Genomic DNA, 24,295 nt, shown 5'->3' on the forward strand with positions numbered 1-24,295 from the left:
ACGTTTATTCCTCCTCACTATATCCCATTCTCCATTTCCATAACTCCCGCCTACTCCCTCCATGTCTCCTAACTCGCTTCCTGCCCCGTCACTTCCCTCTGCCATCTCTCATCCAGTCACAGTCCAGTGTTGCCACCTGCCCTGCTCCAAATGTTTGTCCACGGTCAAGAACCGACCACCAAGAGAGCTAGCCACTCTGGAGCTCAATATGCAACACTACTGCTCTTTTAAATTAATTAATTTAAAGAAAAAACGTCCTGTATCTATTCACGCTACTGCAATATCTGCTGCCTTCACGGACATTGCTGATTACTTTTTTGTAAGTGCAACCATTATTAGGTTAGAGAAAAAAAAAGACATAATAATAAATAAACAAAAAATATATATAATTGATTTCTGTAACAATTTTATGTCATTGAATATGTTGATGTAACATTTACATATACATTTTTTTTTTATTGTGCTTACCATGCCACTGTTTCTGCTTAAAAATAATAACCTAATGCCATTTTTTCTCAAGAGCAATGTCCATGGACTTACTGTAACTAGGAAATTGTTATACTTCCAGTACTGGGTTGGATATTATTTATTCAATATCTTTATTATAATTTGTGTGGAATAATCATTGTATTTCCTACAAAATAAAACAGAAGAAGTATGTGGTATCCAGTGTTGCTACGAAAATTAAGTACATTGTATACATTTGCGTAAATCCTGTCTAGTTGTTTCGTTGCATAACAATAACACAAAGAGCCTCTAGATGTCAATGTTGAACATTTACCCTAATATAAACAAACGGGCCATGAACTCCAAAGGGTTTCAGACAAGCCTTGCTGCCTTCACTGCTATCGTAATTATGCAACCTTGTTGGACTGCATTATAAACCGCTTCTATGCTTCACCTTTTACCCTCTTTCTCACAGCTAATCTGCCTCTTATTAAATTGGATTGAGTTCACGTATATGTCAATGAAGTAAAGATAATAAATAATTAACAGTGTATACTGATTAGTGAACATGTTTTGGCTTAAACACGTCTAGCACTAGGACCTCGCAGCCGTGTGTCAGCTGATGGGGCAGCCAGATATATTGCGTCTGTATGGCCCGCAGCTTTTTCAGCTTGTTGCGAAAACGGATGTGGATCCTGTAACAGGCCCATGTCTGAAAACCCAGACAGACGGTCACTTTTCAACAGAAAGTCAGCTTCACTCGGCTCAGTCAAGACAGGTAAGAACATTTGTGTATCTAAAACCAGGTTATGTGTCTAAATAACGCACCGTTAACGTGTTATTGTGTTTTATGGGTACGCGTTTAGTGAGGCGTTTGATGACAAATCCTCAATGTTATTTCTTTATCCGCAGCAGCAGTAGAGCAAGATGGAGTGTGAGTGGAAGCCAGACGAGCAAGGACTTCAACAAATTCTACAGCTGCTGAAAGAGTCCCAGTCGCCAGATACCTCCACACAGAGATCGGTCCAGCAAGTATCCTTCCTCAAGCCAGACATGGATTATAACACATGCTTTGTTACATGTTATAATACTAGCCCGGGTTATTACCGTTATAACAGGTACGCAGGTGCTTACCGGTCGGTGCTTTTTGTCTCCAAGATGATAGAGTCAAAGCAGTCCGTGCCGTGCTCAAATGACTGCTGCATGGACAGCTATAACATTGGATATTGATGTACAATGTCAGGCTAATAAAACATTTCGCTACTGTACAAGTAAACGTCGCATGTAGGCTCGATACAGCAGCTTTAATCGCCATATACACCGAACAAATAAATGAACAGCCAATGCATGCCCCATTATGGCACTGAGCAAAATGCTGTTAATTCTATGTGATGTTCGATTTACATTTCTATATTGCATATTTTACATGCAAAATATCAAATATTGCATATTTTCAAAGCAAGCAGAAAATTATCAGGTTAAATGCACTTGTATTATAATAATTCTCTTATGATGATGATATTAATGATATTATAAACATGCCTACATATGGCATCTAAATTATCTGAGGTACAAATAATCACCGGTCTTTAAAATATATATCTGGCTGTCACACTAAAATGTGCACACCAACGTTTTTATGCAAATACCATTGTGTTTAAGCAGAGATTACTTGTTTTGTTAAATGCACCGAACATATACAACTTTCTTATGATAGGACACATTTCAAATCAAATGTAATCAGAATATAAATCATAAATGAGTATACTACTCTGAGAAAACTAACCCGGTCAGCATTACAAAGAGTGAAAAACAAAAAATCACATTCATTGATGTGCAGTTACATTAATTTAATCTTTCCATGTCTGATTACTGAAAAATCAATTCATGTTTGACAAACGACTATAATGGCCCACCCAACCAGCCTAATCAGCTAGCATTAGAAATATATATTCACTACAGCTGGGACTGGCCACACGAAGCAGGGAAGCTGTCTGGAAGATGTGTAGTTTCGTAATTACAGTTGTGTAACATTTAAAATGCATTATACATCTTCTGTTGTCACCTTGCAGATTTGATATTAGAGAACATTTAGTATCCACTGCTCCATGCTGCTGGCCCCTGTGAGTCTTGTCTTGTTGCACACTGATCTTAAATGATTTGCTTACGTAACGCATATATGTACTGCATCGTTAACTTGTAGACAAGCTGCTGTGAAAGCCCTAAATACGCCATCTGTCTGGGGACGTACAGGACTCAGTCACGTCATATGACATATTTATGACCACCCTCTACAACCACACACCTTCTCCCCCTCACACACCATTATACTGTTTCATTACAGCACTTAACTGCTTAACATTTGCTCTTTCTACACATCTTCAGAAGAGAGAGTCCATTATTACTTTGTGACAGTTTGCAGTGATGATGTGCTCTCTCACAGCCTTTTAACATCCATATGTACAGTGTCTTCCTCAACCACTTTTCCCAGAGACTCGAGCAGCTGAACCAGTATCCCGATTTTAACAACTATTTGATATTTGTTCTGACAAAGTTAAAATCAGAAGGTAAGCCCTCTCTTATAATCTCAGTTTCATTTTGCGGTGTGTTTGTGCTGTGTTCCTAGATCACCTGACGGTACTGGACAGTGTGAACGTCAGACATGTCAATTTTATGTAACTGTTCAGTGACAGCTCTGTTTGGCCATGACTCCGCGACCCAATGGCATCTTTGCCACAGATGATGTGGCGCACAGAATATGGGTCACTCTAATTTTAAACCTAATTCCTGGCAACACTCAACACTTGGCTTGACTGTCTGCACAGTAGAGCACCGAAATGTTAAGTGGTGTTAAGACATTTTAGGATGCTGTAACACTACTGCTCCTAGCTCAGATGCAACACACACATATTATACACCAATTTACAAGGAAAATACATAGTGTAAGTCAATTGTTTCTTTTAAATAGTTGTTGTTTTCCCTGTTAAAGCAAGGCTGTTTATGTTCCTCTGCTTGGGCTAAGTGAAAAATAATATAGTGGCAACAATATCCTGTGATCAACTAAATTGTTAGTTTACAATTCAATTATCTGTCTTTCCTCCACCCACACCAGATGAACCGACGCGGTCCCTGAGTGGGCTGATACTGAAGAACAATGTGAAAGCTCACTATCAGAACTTCCCTAATGGCGTGTCTGATTTCATTAAGAGCGAGTGCCTCCAGAACATCGGAGACTCGTCTCCTCTCATCCGGGCCACCGTGGGTACGTTACATCCTCCGCTGAATGGAATGGCCTGCTTTAATTGAGGCTCAATTAAATGATCACTCATCCTAACTCGCATGTTCATATGTACAGCAACAAATATCCTCCCCAGTACTGTAGTGTAGGATGTTTAAAAGCAGCTTTTAGGGATGTATTGTTCTGTGTGATGTTTGGCAGTAGACAAAGCAGGTAAAGAGGCCCTATTATGGTTGTTGTGGTTTCCCCCTGCCTGAAACGCCTCAAATGGACTCCTTTGTTCTCTGCCGTAAAATAGTGACATTACTATGTAACCCGTGCACTTCTATTGGCTACCGCTCAATCACATTGTATGTGATAGGCTAAGAGACCTAGCGGTTGACCAATCACAACAGAGCCGGCCAGCTAACCAATCAGAGCCGACTGGACTCTGGTTTCAGACTGCAGCACAGGCAGTATGAGAAACATAAAGAGCTTTTTGAACATTAAAGCACACGAGAGGCACTAAATGCAAATAAGAACCTGAAATTGAGCTTATTATCTGGGGATGAAGATTCCTGTTGATAAATATAAGATGTAATTAAAAAAATATAGGACAGTTTTCATTCACAATGCTAACTGACTGTATATGAAGCCTATCCCTACACGTCAATAAGTGTAATGTGATCTTGAAAGTCTGTATGGATTTTCACTCATGTTCTTTGTTTTGTTTGTATCATAAGGTAACAGTGTTTGTGCATAAGTTGTTCTTCTGTCACAGCGCTCTAACTAATATGAAATCCTTCACATTACAGGTATCCTCATCACCACCATCGCCTCAAAGGGAGAGCTACAAAACTGGCTGGAGCTTTTACCTAAACTCTGCCTGCTGCTGGATTCTGAGGACTACAACACATGTGAGGTAAGGATAAAAGAGGGAGATGTAGGTCTGAAGGCTGTGGGATTTTCAACTAATCAGACAGGGCCTATAGTAGGTGGTAGCATCTAGAGTGACATTATACTGTACTGAAGAACCATGACAGATAACATTTCTACTTTCTTTTTGCATCGTATACCTTAACTGTTTTTATAGGTTTACATGTAATGAGAGTGATTTAAAAGCAAGAACTCTTTGGATTGGATTAATTCGGCAGCAACCTTAATATATTTCTGTATAAATTACTATCTGTTATAGCGTAATCAGAATGAGAGAAACCATTTGCATAAATCAGAGGTATTAGATGACATCTGAAATCTTTTGACTACTCAATTAGCATTAAATATGGATTAAAATTAAAAACTGAATGCTGCCGCAGTTATTCATGCTTTGCTAATCTACAGTGTACCATCAGGATTTGTCGGCATACTAAAATAAAAAATGTTTAGCACACTATGTTGTCTACTGAAGCAATTTAATCTGGGGGCATTAAACTTAAACATGATAGTGTTTTTGGCTCAACCAGTATCTATATTGCAGTATATTTGAGAGATTACACTTGGCTTATTTAAGATATTATGGTATGGTATGTGTTAGTTGTATTAATTGGTGCTGGCGGTACATTTGGTTGCTTAAACATTATTTAGTTATTCTTTTGTCGTAGCTGTGTGTGTGTGAGGAAGAAAGAGAGACTAAGTGTATGCACATTTGTGATCACACACTCGGGCTATAAGTAGGCATGTCTGGGCACACAGCGCCGACTCGCTGTTTATTTCTTTCTTTATTTGTTTATTTATTTATTATGGGACGGGAGGAGAGCTGGGTCAGCTGTAAAGCAGCATCTGGATAGCATCCTGCTGGCCAGATGAGCTAAAGGCAGCCTCACAGCTGGAGGGGAAGCCACAACCACAGATTTTTCACCATGGAATCGTTTGTTCTCTTTCTATCCTTTTTACCAGAACCATTTTGACCCCATTTTCTGATTTCGCTAACATCAATACCCAGAATAGCTTTTATAATATGCATATCAGCAAAGTACAATGTGTGTTGTTCTGTTCTTTGCTGCATATGCCATCTTTTTTAGTCCATCCTAATCCAATTCTTGCATCCTGGAAATATATTAGACCCATGTGATTGCTTTACGGTACGTCAGCTCTTATCACTGCATACAGTAGAAGTGCTTGATGTCCTGAGTTGTTGATTATATCAGTGCTTGTGCAGTGACAACATTGATGTTGGGGGTTAAATGCTCCATGCAACGGCCACTGTAATGAGAGTACAGTAGCTAGTAGTGGGTGTTGGATCACCTGATCTGTGTAATGGTGTTGAACCCATGCTTAGGTTCACATGAACTGGTCGTTAATGTGCTGTCAGCTGCATGTGCCTCTGACATCAGACTCTATAGGAAAAGGAAGAAACATTACATAAGAGAACACACAGAAAAAAAGTTACAAATTCAATGTAAATTCAGCTGTGTCCAAAAGGCAGGAAATAAGTACTAGCTACTCATCACCCCTTACAGCAGCAATGCCATTTATTTGAATGTACCGACTGAATTTGAAGGAAGACTTGTGACAGAAAATGGCTCTCCATGCAGCAGTCAGCCTCCTCTCTTGTAAAGCTCATTGAGATGCTGAGATTTAGGTCAGCTATTTACTGCAGAGGATCTTGAAGTGTATGTGTGTACAAGGCTTAACACTGAACGCGACCAAATGTTGCAACTCCTCATAAGGCTCCCTATAATTTTGAAAAGCAGCTTGGAAAGCTTCTTAGCGTTTGATGTTGAAGATGCTTAAGTTGGTGCTGGATCAGAACAAGTGTCTTGTTATCTTGTGATATAAAGTGCAAACTATTTATTTAAGAAGATTTTAGTGCGTTTGGCTATTTATTATAAAGTTTGGGAAGCTGATATGTTTTGCATTTCTATTTATTTCTTCCTGAAAAAAGCTAAATAAATACATGAAATGTAATAAACTAATAGGCAAATTCACAATTCACAATTCACACAATGAATGGTTTGCGGTTGCTGGTAGCACCATGGATGTGCTTCTTTTGCAATCTGCCCTGTCTCAAGGTCCGATTCACAAAGACATCGCCCTAATGTTGTTACCGGGTGAAGTAGCCCATAAAGTTTTGCAGCGGAGTGCAATTTGTTCTTTTTTTTGCATCTGATTGTATTATCCACGTGGCAAAATAACATTGTAAATGCGCTTGAGTGCAATGTGTTGGAGTCGGCCTGAGGCAGGATGGGTTGTCAGGAAGGACTGCTCGAGTGCCACTTCCACAGAACAATCGAGGAAAGATACAAATGTAAGCCAAGGATTTAGGAAATGAGGAAGAGGAAAAAAAGAATGAGTTTGTATGGTAACCTTAGTGTTTTTTCTCATGTATTTTAAGTGACTTTCTTTTGGGAGCTTTATTTGTCACGACACAAACCCCATTGCATCATGTCAGCAAGAATTAGTTTGAGCAGACACCCCTGTAGTCTGAATGGGCTTCCGTTGTTAGCAACAGCTCTCTGAAGATGCCAATGATTCCACTGTAACTGCGTTGTGCAATCAGTGCTGAATTGGAGTGTTCTTGGGTTCCATTTGCATAGAAAGAGGCCAGTTTTCCACCATATGACCTCTCTTAAGTACGTGCAAATAGCAAAGGAGCACCGAGACCAATCGGCTTGACACCCTTTTAGGTGTTTTGCGAATTACACTGTTTCTTTTTTTCCTAACTTTTGCCGGTGTAGTGGCAAAAAAAGCTGCACAATTATTTTGTGCATTGTCACTAAATTAATATAGTTTTTGCCAAGTTTCCTGGAAAATGTGTAATTGTTTGTAGTTCTTGCTTTATTAAGAGAATGTATGTCAGATTCTGCATATCTTGTAAATACACTAGTGTATCCATGTCGTGCCAAACTAACTTTTAAGGTGATGACTGTTGCCATCGTGACCCAGAAATAATCCACACCATTACTGCCACACTTTGATATCTATTTCGGGAGTATGTTTGGTGGCTGCCAGTGTTGGGTTTCAGAGCAGTGTGCACTTAATATAAGCAACGAGGAACATGTTGGCCCTGCGCCATTTGATCAGGAGAACATGTCCTCTGTGTTGTGGATCAACAACAGATCAATGCAAGAGGATCTTCATCACTGTGACTGAAATATCCTCACACACAACGGTCTCAAACTGAGCTAATGTCTGCTCATGTACGGCGGAGCAGAGGGTTGATTGGATACCTGATATAATCCAGACGTGTAGCTGTAAACATTAACAGATATGTTTAATTGGGTTGGATTATGACATTGTCTTCTTTTAATAATCTTTTAAAAACCTACATGCATTTCTGTAATAAACAGCAAATCAACACGCAGGTAATAGCAGCTTCTGCAGCAGCAGTACCATAGGTCTTTTTCTCTGGGTTTCAGAGCAGCAGATGCATTAGGAGCCTCCACGCTGTAGCCCTCTCTCCAGCTCTATAAAAAGACAGGAGCAGGTGTGCTGGACGCCGAGTGTAATGTTGGTGGATGCCTTAATATAGGTTTTGCCTGAGAGCAGTTTTACTGTTGAGATTAATGGCAGTTGGAACGGTGTTGTGTAGATCGAATTGACGTTTTCTCCGGAAAGCAAAACGATTATATGAAAAATCGTTGTCACGTCCTCAGCCCTCGAGACATGTGTCACATTTCAGAGCCGGAGTCTGAAGGAGCTATTTGGTTTTCTAAAAGCATGCCTCTCTTTTCTCCGGCTGGCTGTCATCTGCATGACTTACATTCTGGCGTTTAATGACCTTCCACAGCAGGACTTGGAGGGAGGATTACATTTTAGATGCTTCAGCGTAACTGGAATGCTCTGAGGCCACGCCCATTTCTCTGCCCCTCTCCGTCCACTCACGGACAGCATGTCGCCGGTGGGAGCACTCTTCTGTCCGGTTCCACTCATTTTCACGTGGGATGAGTTATTATGAAGCTACATTTCAGAATATTATAGTGCAAAGAGCTTAAAACTGCATGAATTATTTATTCATTTTAAAAACAACTACTTTAGTATTCTGCTTTGTAGGAAAGCTGGGTTTTATTGTATTTACAAGGCTGTTACGTATTTACGAATACAGGCTGCTATTTTCAGGTTATTTTGTCCAACAACAACAATCAAGATATTGAGTAAAAAGGAATTATAAAATGCAGAAAGGTAGAACATCTTTGCATTTTAGAAGGGGGCAACATTTTGGGGGATTTTCTTCTTTAAAAAAATGTCAACACTTATTGAACATTCGTTTTGTAACAATTCTTCAATCAGGCATCATTGTTTTTTTTTATTATAGTACTATTCAGTTACATAATTTCTATATCTGGTGGTTTCATCTCAAAGCCTATAATACTATCATACCTTCTTTAGTCTCATTAAATGAGAGATGCATAATATCACCCCCCAAAAAGCATGCCTATTTATCAAGGTTCAATTGAGTATCATAAGTGAGGTTAACGTCTGTTTGCCCTTGGTTACACTTTGCCTCCTCCTGTCTGTGACCTTGACACAGTCTCCTCCTCATCCCCTCCTCATTATTTCATCTGCTTGGCTCCTGCACATTTTGAGACAATTCTGTATCTGTCATCTGAAAGGAATGCTGACAAGGGAACGGTTTCCATGGAAACCCATTTCAGACACCGTCGGTGTCAATGCTGTTTTTTAAGTCTTCTTCTCATGCTGCATTTTTGTGAGAAAGACACTGAAGTCTGCAGCATATTGTGATACAGGCACTAACCTTCAGTTAGGAAGCCAGTAATAAGAAAGTGTGTGTGTGTGTGTGTGTGTGTGTGTGTGTGTGTGTGTGTGTGTGTGTGTGTGTGTGTGTGTGTGTGTGTGTGTGTGTGTGTGTGTGTGTGTGTGTGTGTGTGTGTGTGTGTGTGTGTGTGTGTGTGTGTGTGTGTGTGTGTGTGTGTGTGTGTGTGTGTGTGTGTGTGTGTGTGTGTGTGTGTGTGTGTGTGTGTGTGTGTGTGTGTGTGTGTGTGTGTGTGTGTGTGTCAACTGTTTGAAGGTTATTAGAGCAGAAGGGGATGCATTCTATTGAAGATCATGGGTGAGGGAGGAGGATGAATACATATCTGAGCGCTCCCACTGTGCAGAACAACATCCTCTATATGCCCCATGCCTATGTAAACAGAGATGTTATTACATGTGTTCCCTGCAGGGCCAAAACAACATGAACACATATTAAATGATATGGAGAATATATTGCAAAATGTTGGTTTCATAATAACAAAACAGAAACTCATTCCACCTTCGCAGACTATAGCTGCAGAGTAGCCTGCCTTGAGGATTGCTGTCTTGACTTTCTTATCAATCTTTTTCCTTTTTTTAATGTTACCTTCAGGGAGCGTTTGGAGCCCTGCAGAAGATCTGTGAGGACTCTGCTGAGATTTTGGACAGTGACCTCCTGGATCGTCCTCTCAACATCATGATCCCCAAGTTCTTGCAGTTTTTTAAGCACAACAGTCCTAAGATTAGGTATCGTATACGTTTTTTTTCCTTAAACTTTATTAAGTGTAAAGTGAAATCATATCTAAATCAAACCTGTTCCTATTTAACTAGGTTACGTAGGTAAATGTTGTAATGCTACGTCATTGGTGATATTACATTAGAATACAAATGTACGTTTGTATTGATGATGTATGATCACTTGTTTATTTTCCATATATTTGATTTTGTGCTGTTCTGTGATTTTATAATTCCCCAAAATGTTTGTATTTGTTGTATTTACAATCTAAAAATCATTTATTTGTTTCCCCTTCCTATGATTAAGAGTGTTTCTATCTGCCACCTATTTGAACTCATTCTAAATAAATCATCGACTAATGATTATGTTTTAAGCAGATATACATATCCTCTTGACTGTACATTATTTTTACAAGACAGACTAAAGGTCTCTATAGATTCACGGTTGAAGCCTCAGACTGTAGTAATGCCACAGGCTGTTAAGAAGAGAAGTCTTCCTCATACTTGGAGCTTAAATCAGTGGTGGCAGAGAAGAAGACAGGGGGAGCATTCATAGTGTGGGACATGTGAGGAAAGCATGTGTTTGTGTTCACTAAGTGCTGGTTATATTTTTGCAGGTCTCATGCCATTGCCTGCGTGAATCAGTTCATCATCAGCCGGACTCAGGCTCTCATGCTGCACATCGACCCTTTCATTGAGGCAAGTGACAGTAATGCATCTTTACACTTCGTTGTTATGGATACAAAGATAACCATAAGCTTGAACGTAGTATATGGAGCCAGAAGGTCTGTCAGGGAGGCGTGTGGCGCAGTGGGTAGGGCATTGGTGTTCGGATCAGGGGTCACAGGTTCGAGTCCCACTGCAGTCAGCATGTCGTTGTGTCCCTGAGACACTTCACCCCAAATTGCTCCTGTGGGGATTGTCCACAGTGTTGAGTATTTAAGTCGCTTTGGATAAAAGCGTCTAACAAGTGACATGTCATGTAATGTAATGTCAACAATGAGAATGACCTCCCACCCTTCAGGTCATTAACACAAGCTACTTTACTGATTGCTCACTGAGGATTCATCTGGTTTATCCTTAACTAGATTATAGGTTGACTAACACTTCTATTATTTATTTGATTCATCGATTAAATTGACACATTGAGTTTCTCAACAAAGAGTAATGCAATAGCACCACTTAAATGTGCTTGCTTCTAGGATATCAGTCGTTTAGCATAGAAAAAGCATTAGATAACGACTTGTTGACTGAAAAAAAGGAAGCCGGCTAAGACCAAAATAAATATTTAGTTGCCTTATCATCTTTAGAAGTCATTCGTTAACTTCTGATTTAGTGTCGTCCCTTTTTAACATTTTCTTTAAAGGATTTATATTCCTAATGTATTTATTTAATTGATGAACATAGTGCATATATAAAATATTGCAGACATCTAATATTTTGCTGAAGGAAACTTTTGTATCTAATAGTGTAACAAATGACATAGAGACTTGGTGTTTTAATAGCAACCATCAGCGGGGTAAGCATCATATACCAATTTATATACCATCCTTAAAATATAAATACATACAAAATGCAGAGATAAGATGTTTTGCAGAAACGTTTACCTTTGTTAAAATGCTACTTAATGCTACTTAAAAAGCTACTTAGCCCAACCCAATTCATATATATTCCGGAAAGCACTTTGTGTTTCAAATGCTATGCAATTCTAAGTATTGTTTGTGTTAGTTATTGCTGTTGCACACCATGGAAAGACGACATTTGACCCTTGATTTTTTTTTCATCCTCTGTAGAACCTGTTTGCACTGGCGACAGATGAGGAACCGGAGGTGAGGAAGAATGTGTGCAGAGCTTTAGTCATGCTGCTGGAAGTCCGTCTGGACCGCCTCCTCCCACACATGCTCAACATCATAGAGGTCAGTGAGTCAAGACAAAGACTGAGAATGTGACAAAGGTTAAATAAGGATTAGTCAAACACAGGTAAAAAGATGTAGAATGAATATGTGTGTTTTTTAGTCTGGCGTATCTCGTTGTTGTCTGTCCAGCCAAAACTTGATAAAGTTAGTTTCTTAGCGACATCTTTTTATCAGAAATGACTGAAGACACATCAGTGAGCCACACCGTTTCACTGTGGTTCTTTCTCTATAATAAGCACTGCAGTTTAATTTGAGTTCATTCCAAAAAACACTAAGGTTTTAGAAATGCTAGCTCACCAAAGTTTACTCCAGTTTTAGTGACGTTGGCTTAAAACTACAGTACCCAGCTGCTTTAGGAAATACTTTTTAAAAAAAAGTATGTATTCACAGACATGGCATTAAAGTAAGCAAATATTGAGAGTATAATGCACCGTTGGTTTGGGTCTTTTAATGGGAGGTGTTTCTAAAAATATATAGAAAGACAATCTTTTTTGTAATAACTCCTGTAACGCCCTGTGGACGGACATGCTGGTGTTGCATTGGGATTTTTAGAAGAATATATGAAGTTTTGTTAATATAAAAGTATATAAGATATTTGCTTCATTTTCTTTAGTACATGCTACTGAGGACTCAGGACCAAGATGAAAATGTCGCCTTGGAGGCCTGTGAGTTCTGGCTTACTCTGGCAGAGCAGCCTGTGTGTAAGGAAGTGCTGTGTGGACACCTCTCTCAGTAAGAATACTCACACACACACACACACACACGTTGCCACAATACACAGACTGACACTCGAGTGTTAATATTAGAAGCTGTTGATTCATAGCAACCTTGAAAGTTAGCTGGTGAAGACCTTGTAATGGGATGATATTCTTCTTCCTCACATCAAGCCGGCTGATTAAGAGCCCTGACTGTTGACCTCGGCTGTAACATCTGTCAGCACGCTGTCACATTAAAGTGCCCCCACAGCAGGAATCACATGTGATAGATTGCCCGTGGCCTCTGACCTATCCTTGCCCTTTGTTCTCATCATGTTTCCTTTGGCCCCTGTTCCAGGCTCACTCCGGTGCTTGTCAACGGGATGAAATACTCAGAGATTGACATAATCCTGCTCAAGGTCAGTTTATACAGCCTAATATTTGTACCTGTAGGTAAGAGGATGAATTGCCCCATGACTCAGGATGACATGCAGTTCAATGAAGTGGTTTATGTGGTGTACAAATACATGTGAGTTTAATACTTTGTACGCAAAGATTAATAGAAGCTGATTTTTTTTACATTCACTATTAGGGGGACACCGAGGAAGATGAGGCTATTCCCGACAACGAGCAGGACATTAGGCCGCGCTTCCATCGCTCCCGCACAGTTGCCCAGCAGCATGAGGAAGATGGGATCGAGGATGACGACGATGAGGATGATGAGCTGGATGATGATGACGATACCATCTCTGATTGGAACCTGCGTGAGTTCAGAGCCAGTGCCAACATTTCTTTCAAAATGATTAAAAAACCTCCATTTGAATCGTCTTTCGTACAAAGCTAGCTAACAAAATATGAATGACTTGTCTTCTGTACCTGTGATGTCTGTTTGATGTTTGTCTGCTCATTTCTGTGTTTGTATGTATGTCCCTCTGCTGTTCACCGAACATTAGGCAAGTGTTCGGCTGCAGCGCTGGACGTGTTGGCCAACGTGTTCAGGGAGGACCTGCTGCAGCCCATCCTGCCCCTCCTCAAAGAGCTGCTCTTCCATCCCGAGTGGGTGGTCAAAGAGTCTGGCATCCTAGTGCTGGGGGCTATAGCTGAAGGTAAGAAGGGATAGAAGAAGTGGGGACAAAACACGAGGTGTAGAATTACCCCAGATTATGGAAAGTGACAGCTTTAAATGACTCTGTTCCTCCCCCGCCTCCAGGCTGTATGCAGGGCATGATCCCGTACCTGCCCGAGCTCATCCCCCATCTGGTCCAGTGTTTGTCTGACAAGAAGGCCCTGGTGCGGTCTATTACCTGCTGGACACTGAGCCGCTATGCCCACTGGGTGGTCAGCCAGCCCCCAGATACTTACCTGAAACCTCTAATGACGGAGCTGCTCAAACGCATTCTGGATAGCAACAAGCGTGTACAGGAGGCTGCGTGCAGGTGAGCAAGAAGCGCTGCTGAAGTCATTTTACACATAAAAGAATCTTTCAGGTGTTGGGATTGCATGCATATTTCTTTAAGTACTGCTTGCTGTATGATGTTTTCTTCCCTCTCCTTTTTAGTGCCTTTGCCACTCTGGAGGAAGAGGCTTGCACAGAGCTGGTTCCCTACCTGGCGTTCATCCTCGACACCCTGGTGTTCGCTTTCAGCAAGTACCAGCACAAAAACCTGCTCATTCTTTACGACGCCATAGGAACCCTTGCAGACTCCGTGGGGCACCATCTCAATAAACCGGTATGCAGAACGAAAAAAACTAAACTCAGTTTGACTTCACATTTAAGGTTAATATAAAATTAGCACACACTGACATCACAAACCTTCTTCCTCATTTCTCTTTTGTTGTGCTAGTAGTATATAAGATATATAAGATCTTATAAGATGTATGATCATTCAAAAGTATCAGCACATCTCCCAGGCTTCATAGATTTGTTTGAATGTCTGGGTTTGTGCTTTACCATCTTTTATGATCATGCCCACTCCGAAATGGCATATTCTTTGTGCAAAGGCTAATTGAGTCTGTGTTATTTGATAGGAATACATCCAGATGTTGATGCCTCCACTGATCGCAAAATGGAACCAGCTGAAAGATGAAGACAAAGATCTCTTCCCTTTATTAGAAGTGAGTCTCTGATGCAGATAGTGACTCGTTGTGTCAGTCTCAGTTCTGAGTGTATGAACACACACTGACTTTGTCTCCCCCTGCCTGCCTTCCTCAGTGTCTGTCGTCTGTAGCCACGGCACTTCAGAGCGGCTTCCTGCCCTACTGCGAGCCTGTGTACCAACGCTGTGTCAACCTGGTGCAGAAGACCCTCGCTCAAGCCATGGTGAGTGTGTATGGCTCCTATTATTTTCTTTATACGCAGAAAAAGCACATTCAAGGTGCCAGACACCTTTGTTGTTGACGATACCTTCTGTACAGACGGGCTAAACTTAAAGGGATGGTTTGGACGTTTTGAAGTGGGGAAGTATGAGCTTCTTATCTATAGTCAGCAGCTAGTATAATACCCCAAGTATGGAGGAACTGACATGAGTATGTGCACTGAAGCCAAGCGATGTTCTGCCGTGGGCGTCAAAACCGGTTAATGTTGATTATCATCAGATACCAATCGGGACTGAATTATTTTCTATTGTTTCTGTGATAACAGATTTTAACAATCACCCCTCGTGAAATCTGCGAATATTTTTCTATTTAAGTATCTAGTTATGATTTTAGATTTCCCATAGTTTTGCTGTATATGCTTATATAGGCTGGTAAAAAAGGGAGTGAATAGATACAGCAGTTATAGGACAACTAGGCCTGAATAAATTAATAAACATACTTGAAAGTCCCTTCCCCAGCGTGTTTTTTGCTATGTAGTTGCCCTTCTTTAGCATTTTCCTGTGAATGTAATGCAACCATTTTTATTCAGCTTTATCAGTCACAGCCGGACCAGTATGAGGCTCCAGACAAAGACTTCATGATCGTGGCTCTGGATCTCCTCAGTGGACTGGCTGAGGGTTTGGGAGGCACCATAGAGGAGCTGGTTGCTCGGAGCAACATCCTCACCCTTATGTACCAGTGCATGCAGGTGAGGGGAGTGAACAACTTGAGCAGCTAATCTGATAAACTGATTAAGTCTCGCATTGTTCACCTTTTGTTTTTTTCTGCAACCCTTCAGGACAAAATGCCAGAAGTGCGTCAGAGTTCTTTTGCTCTGCTAGGGGATTTAACCAAGGCTTGTTTCCAACACGTCAAACCATGCATCGGTATGTTCTCTCAAGATCACTCTTAAAGAGGCCCTATTATGCCTCCTGGGGTTTCCCTTTTCCTGTAGTGCGTTTTACAGGGTTTTATGCATGTAAATGGTCTGCAAAGGCTAAAATCACAATCCGAAACACTCAAAGTAGCTGACCAATCAAAACAGAACCTAACCAGAGCTAACCAATCAGAGCAGACTGGGCTCTGGATTCAGACTGAGGGTGAAAAGAGGTGCTGCAGCACAGGCAGTATGAGAAAGATAAAGTGCTTTTTGAACATTAGAGCATGGAGACATGTCCCAGTAGAGACACAAAATCAAACATGAAAATGAGCATGATAAGGCCTTTGAACCTTTGTTTGGAAATAATGTGTATGTCAGTTGCTAAATGAACTCGCTTTCCTTCTTCCAGCTGATTTTATGCCCATACTGGGTACTAATTTAAACCCAGAATTAATATCAGTGTGCAACAACGCAACATGGGCAATCGGAGAAATATCTATACAAATGGGTGAGTGCCTGAATTTCCTCTTCTTACCACAATATATCACAATTTCCTGTGTATATTTTGCTGTCAGAATACAGTCACCTTAGTTAACAGTGAACACATTTCTTTCCATGGTTTTCTTACTGTTCCTACACCCCCAGGCTCTGAAATGCAGCCGTACATTGCCATGGTGCTGCACCAGCTGGTGGAGATCATTAACAGGCCCAACACCCCAAAGACCCTGCTGGAGAACACAGGTACCACTCGGTGGCGGTACTGAGCCAGCCGCCACACACAGGGAGGTGCTCACACACACTCAGTTCCAGCCAGGAATCACAGCACTCTCTAGGGAGCCTGTCCTACCCTTTAATGTCCCTCCAAACAACCCTTCCCAAGCCACGGGCCTTACAGGTTTGGCTGGTTTCTCCAAAGTTAAATATTTCAGATAGTGATTTGCAACCTGGCAGTGTGGCCTGGAAATAGAGATAAAAGAAAGTGAAACCCCGGGCGAGCCCTAGTGTGAAATACTTGAATCCAGCGAGCCTTGTAAGTGCCCAGTCTTGGAAGATACTAATGTGCACACATAGGAGGAGTTATAATACTGAAACAGAAGAAAGGAAGTGTGTGAGTTCACAGCTTTACATAGTTACCTGTTACCGTAGGACAATCATCAACACTTAAACAATAACTACTGATTAATGATTGAGAGAACACCTAACCTGAATAAATGAAATATATCATTTCAAAAAGGTTACACTGTGCTCTTGTTTTTACCAGTTCAATTGGAAATTATGATTTAATGAGACCAAAAAAGATGCATTCAAGGGCGAAGTGTAACCTGTCTAAATTAATAAAATTCTAGGGACTCTGTAGATGTGTTCCTGTTTGTTTGCTGTCAGTTTATTTGTTGCTTTTATTTACTGTTGTTTAAATGTGGATGCAAATCTGCCAATAGATGTTAAATGTTGTTAAGAATGGCCAATGTTTGATGCAGGATACATGATAATTATAACGGTGTCATGCCCATTGAATGTTTTCATCTGACCCAAGATATATATTTACCATTTGTTCCCTGTTTTCAATGTGGTAATTGAAAACACAACATGGGCCTAAAGGATATTTAGGGAAGAGGATTAGGGCCAATGAGGAACACATATTGGGATGTGACCAAAAGTTAAAAGAAGAAGTTTGGTTCTGTCTTTAATCTCAGAATTGGGGGGGAAAAAGGAAAATATAAAAACAACAAAAACAGGAAAAATTAATTCTCACATAATTTTTATTTCCAGAAATATCATAATAGATTAAAAAAAACAAGAAATATTTTTCAATTCTGAGATAAAAGTTTTTTTTTTCATCACATCCTAAAAGATGTTTCTCATATGGCCCTAATCCCTCTTCCGTAGATACAACATTTCTCACAAAATCTAAGTTTTCTTATGTCTGTCAGAGATTTTCCAGGTTATCACTGGAGCTAAATTTAAACGACCTCCACCACAGATGTGGCAGAGTGCGTGGTGGCACTTTTCAGTTTGTCTCTGATCAGCTTATCCTGCACCGAACTTTATTCTAATGAGCATACCATCTGCTTTCCGCATGTGTCATTGGACTGTTCATAAATGCCTGTTTGTTAATGAGAATGTCACATAGTTTTGTGTCTCTTAAACTTAGGTCCTCCCTCCTCTCTGCCTCATAAGAACCTGCTGTGCTGGATACTAGTCTCCATCCATGTAGTTGGCTTGGAGTAAACTGTCCTTTTTTCTTTTCGAAAGAACCAAAAAAACAAACACATTTCTGTTTTTGTTATGAACAATTTGTGAGTTTAAGGGAGAAATCTCTGAATCGCTCTTGTTGAAGCCAGTAACATACACATGCTAACTTAGCTTGCTAGCTTGTGTCTTTACATTTTAAATCAAGCTAATGAATTTCAATCACTTTCGATCCATATGATTTGTGAAAGCAGATGCCATTGTTTGCCTTTTTCTATGAATGTCCTGTCAAAGTTGTCAATGTGTTCTCCCTTAAACGTGTTGTATGTTTTTTTTAGAGTGTCATATTTTACATTCCTCCCCGTGATAAAAGGGGCAGTAATAATCGACACCAGTGAAATCTTCTGTTAATTATCATACACAGATTCTGTTGATTTATGTCTCTGAGTTGTTTGTTTTTTCTTTATTTTTCTCCTCCCCCTCCTCATTGCTCATGTCTTGGTTGGCGTTTGGTGGTGTGTAACCGTGATTGCGTTACCTTAGCAATAACAATTGGTCGTCTTGGTTACGTTTGTCCTCAAGAGGTGGCACCCATGCTACAGCAGTTTATAAGACCCTGGTGTGTATTATTCAATCTTTTATTTAATTCATCTCCTCTCTGCTTTCTTCCTCTCTTCTCGTCTGTCTCCTGTCGCTCCCTGTTCTGCTCTGTTCCTCTCCTCACTTTCCTTCTCAAACAAAAGTCTTTTCAGTTTTTATTTTGATTTGATATCAGTTTGTAATCATTGCCAACCATGTGACTAACCCTGTCCTCTTTTAGGTCTTACTTGTGATTTGTTTTTGCCTCAGTAGCACCTTCATGTATTATACATTAATTTGTTTAATTTCTAGTTTTCTGTCATTGTTAACTGTTGTTAACCTAAAAGATGCATGGGATCAGATTTTTCACATGCCTGCTGGTTCAGAAAAAAAACTCGAGAAAGGATGCAGTCTTTGCTGCAGATAGAGCATACAAAATGCTACATGTCCTTTCTCATATAGTAATCACCCAGCTGCATGTGCCTGTCCCAAAAATGACCCAGACCTCCTTTAGACATATTTAAAAAGTAATGTTATTGTTAAGGTGCTATAGATGAGGTTTTGCTGAACACACTGCTCATAGACAAAGGTTATAAGAGATCAAATGAGTTGTTAAAAGTAGAAAAACATGTTTTATGTTTTGTGTGCATGCTTGACTTGTTGTGGTTATCTCTCAGGTCATGATAGACACAAATGTCTCCTCACATAGAGTCAATGATATGTTTAAGGATAAAGACAATAATGAGGAAATACCTCAACAGTATGTTTGTACTAAGGTTGGAAATAGGCTATATTTGATTATTTATCTAAAATATAAAGATAGTATATTCATTATAGTTGCATTCATAGTGGCAATAGTTTTTATTTTTTGAATGTCTGATACATGTGGTCGTCCCTGTTGTCAGGTGCACCTCTCTACGAAATATAAGAGACAATGAGGAGAAAGACTCTGCGTTCAGAGGAATCTGCACTATGATCAGTGTAAATCCAGGAGGTGTAGTGCAGGTGAGGTCCAGAGACACCATTTGATTGTGTTTATTACGTTGTTTCCCTCATTTGAAATGTTGGCTCACCTGTCTTCTCTGGAACAGGACTTTATATTCTTCTGTGACGCAGTGGCCTCCTGGGTAAATCCAAAGGACGATCTAAGAGACATGTTCTACAAGGTAAAAGCGGAACAGTGCCAACATGTACTAGATAAAATCACAATTTAAATGTATGATCTCATTCCCTCATGAATTAATCATGCACTGAGACCATTTACTCCTGTCTGCCCACCAGTGGTCAAATGGAGGAATTACAGTATCTACAATTGACGCCAATAATAATCCCATCGTGCAGGAGATCTATTTTGAATGCAGCCGTCATTACAACTTGTTTGAAATTCTCCCGGTGTTTCATTTCAGATCCTTCACGGCTTTAAGAACCAGGTGGGCGAGGACAACTGGAGACGCTTCTCAGATCAGTTCCCCCTGCCACTGAAAGAACGTCTGGCAACCTTTTACGGGGTGTAACCGTTTCCACGGCAGCATGCCTCATCACTGGGGTCAGTTTCCTCTCCAAGAACGTGCTTTTGCAAAATACATTGTAAATAAAAGTCTTGACGGTGTTTTATTTCAAATGTTGCTGCAGGATGGTGTTCTAATGAGCCTTCTCTTTCTCTGTGCAGGTTATTCACTATGGGAGACAATATAGGGAACCTCTTTTACCCAGGGAACATTTTACCCTTTACTGGGGGGAAGGGTCTGCCTGCTGAGGGGAGGGAAGGGTGCGGACCCTTCCCCGACCTGAAGGACGGGGTGGGAGGGAGGTGGTAGCTGCAGTGCTCGGTGCCCCCATGCACAGGCAAGGGGGGGAAGGGACTGCCAAAACAACCTTATCATGGGAGGAAAATTCATGTTGTCACATCTCAATCAGAAATATTGAAATCTATTACCCTTCTTTTTTTTCAACAATTAATACAATCTTTTTTACTGTTACCTGAACTGCTGAAAAGAATTGTAAGCAAAACAGGAAGCTCGGTTAAGCATTTGCTCTTCAATTTGGGTACAAAAGTGCAGAGCAGATACACATTTATTATCATGTCAATGGATGGCATAAGGTCGTTTTAATGACATCTCAATTCTACAAGTTGAGTTGAAGACTGTTCTTTGAAGAATGGAGAAGGTATTTTCTCTTAATACAAGGACAGCTTACAGCTAATGAATAGCAGCTGATGCTAATAAAGCATCATATTGGACCCGACTCATTTGATAACGCTGCATATCACCAAGAATTAGTTATCACCCTTATAGTTATTAGATTTTTTAAGTATTTCTAATTTTTATCAGGGCAAAAGCTGTCAATTATGGCACTGGAGAGCACAAGGTTTTCTTTAAAAAAGCAGCTTTTCTGGGAATAGGTAGCATGCTTTTATCGTTGTGAAAAGCTGTGGAACATTAGTGGTGTGTGTTGCGTTTGACAGCTGTCATTGCCCTGTGATAAGGTTCTTCTTCAACCTTATAATTTATCTATTTACAGTACTTTTGTTTGGTTTTCCTCTGCCAGAGAATTACGGCAAACAGATGTAATGTAGCATGACTGGGTTTACACACCAAATTTAAGGAAATGTGTCAAATCTTGGCTGTGATGTAGCGTCCGAGTGAATTTGGTCTTGTGGCGTGAATGTGACATGGACATTCATCAGAAAAGCTTTAGACGCTTCACAATCCTTTATATTGTCTGAACCTCACGAAGGAGAAACACGGAGGGGACAACACATCGACCCGAATCCTGTCTTAGTGGTTTCTTTTGGCTGTCAGAACCACGCAGTCCATCGAATGAATGTTCAATATGTTAATGTACTGACGTTTTCTTCTTGGTTGTTTGGCTTCTTGTGCTCAAAGCATGATCTTGAGGATGACTATAATGTTTTGGGTGGTTGTGTTTTGTGGGGTACTTTCATCTCTTGCATGTTGGTGGCCCCTCACAGCCCAACATAAAGTGGGAAGGGGATAACGGGGAGGGGGAGGGGAGCTTTAATTACAACATAGTAACCATTCATGTATTGCAACACTGGGACTTTTATAACTTCACATCAATGTTGCTGGAGTGTTCTCCCTAAACGTTTACCCCATAGCTGGATGTATAGTTTTGAAATACTGTGAAACTACAACATGTTATCGTCTCTGGTTGTTTTGCGCTGTTATATTTTATAAAAGTGTGTAAGTGTTCAGATAGCCTGAATGTATTCCATGATGGGTTGGAGAGATAGTACGATTTTTTTATTTAATTTTTTTTATATGCCCTGCCAGTAATTTTTCCTCTGCTGGCCAGAGTAGTAACTGCAGTATTTTAATCATTCACGATGCACATGACATGCACTTAAAATGTAAATGGCAAGTGCTTGAAATGTATGATGTAGCCGAACCCTTCAGAATATGACCTTAGCGTAACGGGATAATGAATTAAGTATTGCTGCTAAAATGTATTTACCTAATGCAATAAGTCATGTAATGGGGTGATGCGCTTTTGAAAGTGTCTTCGATAAACGTTAACATTTTATAACTGATCTCTTAGATTTAACATTAATATAAGGTAACACTGAATACAGGATATAATGCATCATGGAATACAGAGGCAAATACTTGTATGTGCCACATCATTTTGTGTTTTGAAGTGATTTTGTTTGTCTCATTCCAGCTGTTTGGCATGCAAAAAAAGAGGAGTAATCATGGCTTGATGGGGTGTGCGTGTATGTGCGTGTGTGTGTGCGCACGGTCCTGGTATTCTGTCATTGAGAGAGTGTAGGTCTTTAAAACACATGCAGAACCATTACTGTGCTGTATTTCTGACTTGACTGCTGCTATACATTGTAGTTGTGTTTCACTACTTGAATATGTGTTTTCTATGTGTTAACCTCAGGTTGTCTGTGTCCAGTGTTATTTGTTATCATTTCCCCCATGTGTACGCCTTCATGCATCTCCTCTCAACAACTAAAGATTAGTAAATATCTCGCCCTTCATATTAAAGATGGGTAAACAAGCGTGTTAATTGACATTAATCATATATGTGTGCAACACTGCTAGCTGTCAAATGTGATTACAGCTGCAAAGCAGGGGGAAGAATAAAATGGTTACATACTTCATGTACTTTTGTCAGAAGTGATTGTTATAAGACTATGGTAAATATTTAGTGTAATGTGTACACAATGCCTTGAGAGCAAATATGTTGAGGTTTTGTTGGTGTTTGCATTAGATAAACTGTATCTAAAGGAAGCAGTAACACCTAATTTAAAAGAAAAGAAATAGGTTGACAACTCATAAAGATAATGTTATAAGCATAATTTGCAAACATCAGTTCGACTTTCTATGAAGCTTTACTGAAAATTTGTATTTTATAAAAGCGCCCACCAATATTAAGGAATGTCTGGTCAAAGAACTCCTGTATTTTTATTTAGCCTTTGAACTTGATTAGACTATCTGCCTTCATCTTTTTTTGCTAATAAAAGCAAACACTTGATTTTGATAGACATGATTTGAATTTTCTTTTTTTGAATAAGCTGCTGACATTTTAAAAAAGTAATACTTTTGGGGCCACCAAATATTTTGGATCATGCAAAGAATCTATATTGTACTGTAGTAATTTTGTAATATTTGTAAGATGATATAGTGGATGTGACTGGTTACCATTGCTTGAATCTGTACATTGTTCCAATAAATTGTTTACATTATATGTGTCTGTTTCTTGTAAGTGTAGAGCATTCATCTCGCTGCAGCTGCACAAACATGAACAAGAGCAGGGACAAAACTTGTGTTGATTCATCTGTCAAATTTGTAATAATAGGTGTTTTTTGTATATTATATAGATAACCCTTCTTGTTACAATGGCAAAGATTTAAAATGTGCCCCCCTCTCATTTCTTTAGATACATGTCAGTGATCAATTAGACCAACAACATTAATACATAGGTATTTACTCTACTTAATTTGTATTTAAAAAGAACAATTTCACCCCATTCACCCCCATTTCACATGCATTAAGATAGAAAGCAAACATTTGTGAATAATTGTTTGGGCACCACAAACACTGATTTCCTATTAATTGTCCAAACGCTACACACTATTGTAATAGAAGCTGTGCCAATATGACAATGTATTGTCGAGAAAGAAACCCAGCACTCAGAAATTGCTCTAATTTCCGGTTGTTTGGGACCCAAAAAGTAGGCCTACCCCCCAATAATTATTTCTTGAACATTTCTTTAGATTATGTTTATTTGGTCTATTCTATGACAAAAAAACTCTCCAAATATTTTCCCCCAAAATGGCATCATAGTGCGTACCATAGAGGGTTAACAATGAACCTATAGTTAACTTTTGGATCAAAAAGAATGTTAAATTACATTCATAAATGTTAAACAACCCATGGTACCACAAATAATCAATCATTGTTTTTCTTTTTTGTGAGTTTAAAGAAAATGTGTAAAAAAATCCTCCCTGACAAACATACAATAAATCGGAATTATTAGATGATTGAAGAGTAAACTTCACAAGTTGTGTTCACAGCTGGTTGGAAAATGGCTTAATATAATATGATACAATAAACTATTATGT

The 24,295-nt window shown here is 39.7% G+C and overlaps 1 protein-coding gene across 4 annotated transcripts; it reads left to right on the forward strand.

The window, feature by feature from the left end:
• Positions 1-1,098: 1,098 nt before the first annotated feature.
• tnpo1 (transportin 1) lies at positions 1,099-23,416 on the forward strand. 4 transcript variants are annotated; one of them, XM_079660441.1, is made up of 25 exons: positions 1,099-1,225; positions 1,360-1,479; positions 2,939-3,014; positions 3,560-3,709; positions 4,480-4,586; positions 9,969-10,102; positions 10,708-10,789; positions 11,884-12,006; positions 12,620-12,738; positions 13,060-13,120; positions 13,294-13,465; positions 13,655-13,807; positions 13,912-14,137; positions 14,260-14,431; positions 14,730-14,816; positions 14,914-15,021; positions 15,607-15,765; positions 15,856-15,943; positions 16,346-16,444; positions 16,582-16,677; positions 18,670-18,745; positions 19,611-19,710; positions 19,797-19,871; positions 20,112-20,251; positions 20,375-23,416. In XM_079660441.1, the coding sequence occupies exons 2-24, from the start codon at positions 1,375-1,377 to the stop codon at positions 20,217-20,219; spliced, it is 2,676 nt and encodes an 891-aa protein (XP_079516567.1). In that variant the 5' UTR covers positions 1,099-1,225; positions 1,360-1,374; the 3' UTR covers positions 20,220-20,251; positions 20,375-23,416. The 4 variants fall into 4 exon arrangements, 3 of the variants coding, with proteins under 3 accessions (XP_079516567.1, XP_079516569.1, XP_079516568.1); XM_079660443.1 differs by having other exon boundaries at positions 15,616-15,765; XM_079660442.1 differs by having other exon boundaries at positions 1,108-1,225; positions 1,363-1,479.
• Positions 23,417-24,295: the final 879 nt, after the last annotated feature.

Source organism: Notothenia rossii, assembly GCF_949606895.1.
Source record: "Notothenia rossii genome assembly, chromosome: 11".
Taxonomy (NCBI): Eukaryota; Metazoa; Chordata; class Actinopteri; order Perciformes; family Nototheniidae; genus Notothenia; species Notothenia rossii.

Coding starts and splice junctions, on each gene's coding strand:
- tnpo1 (XM_079660441.1), top strand. CDS start 1,375: ATGGAGTGTGAGTGGAAGCCAGACGAGCAAGGACTTCAACAAATTCTA. Junction 13,466..13,654: donor CATCTCTGATTGGAACCTGC/GTGAGTTCAGAG, acceptor ACCGAACATTAG/GCAAGTGTTCGGCTGCAGCG. Junction 13,808..13,911: donor GCTGGGGGCTATAGCTGAAG/GTAAGAAGGGAT, acceptor CCCCGCCTCCAG/GCTGTATGCAGGGCATGATC.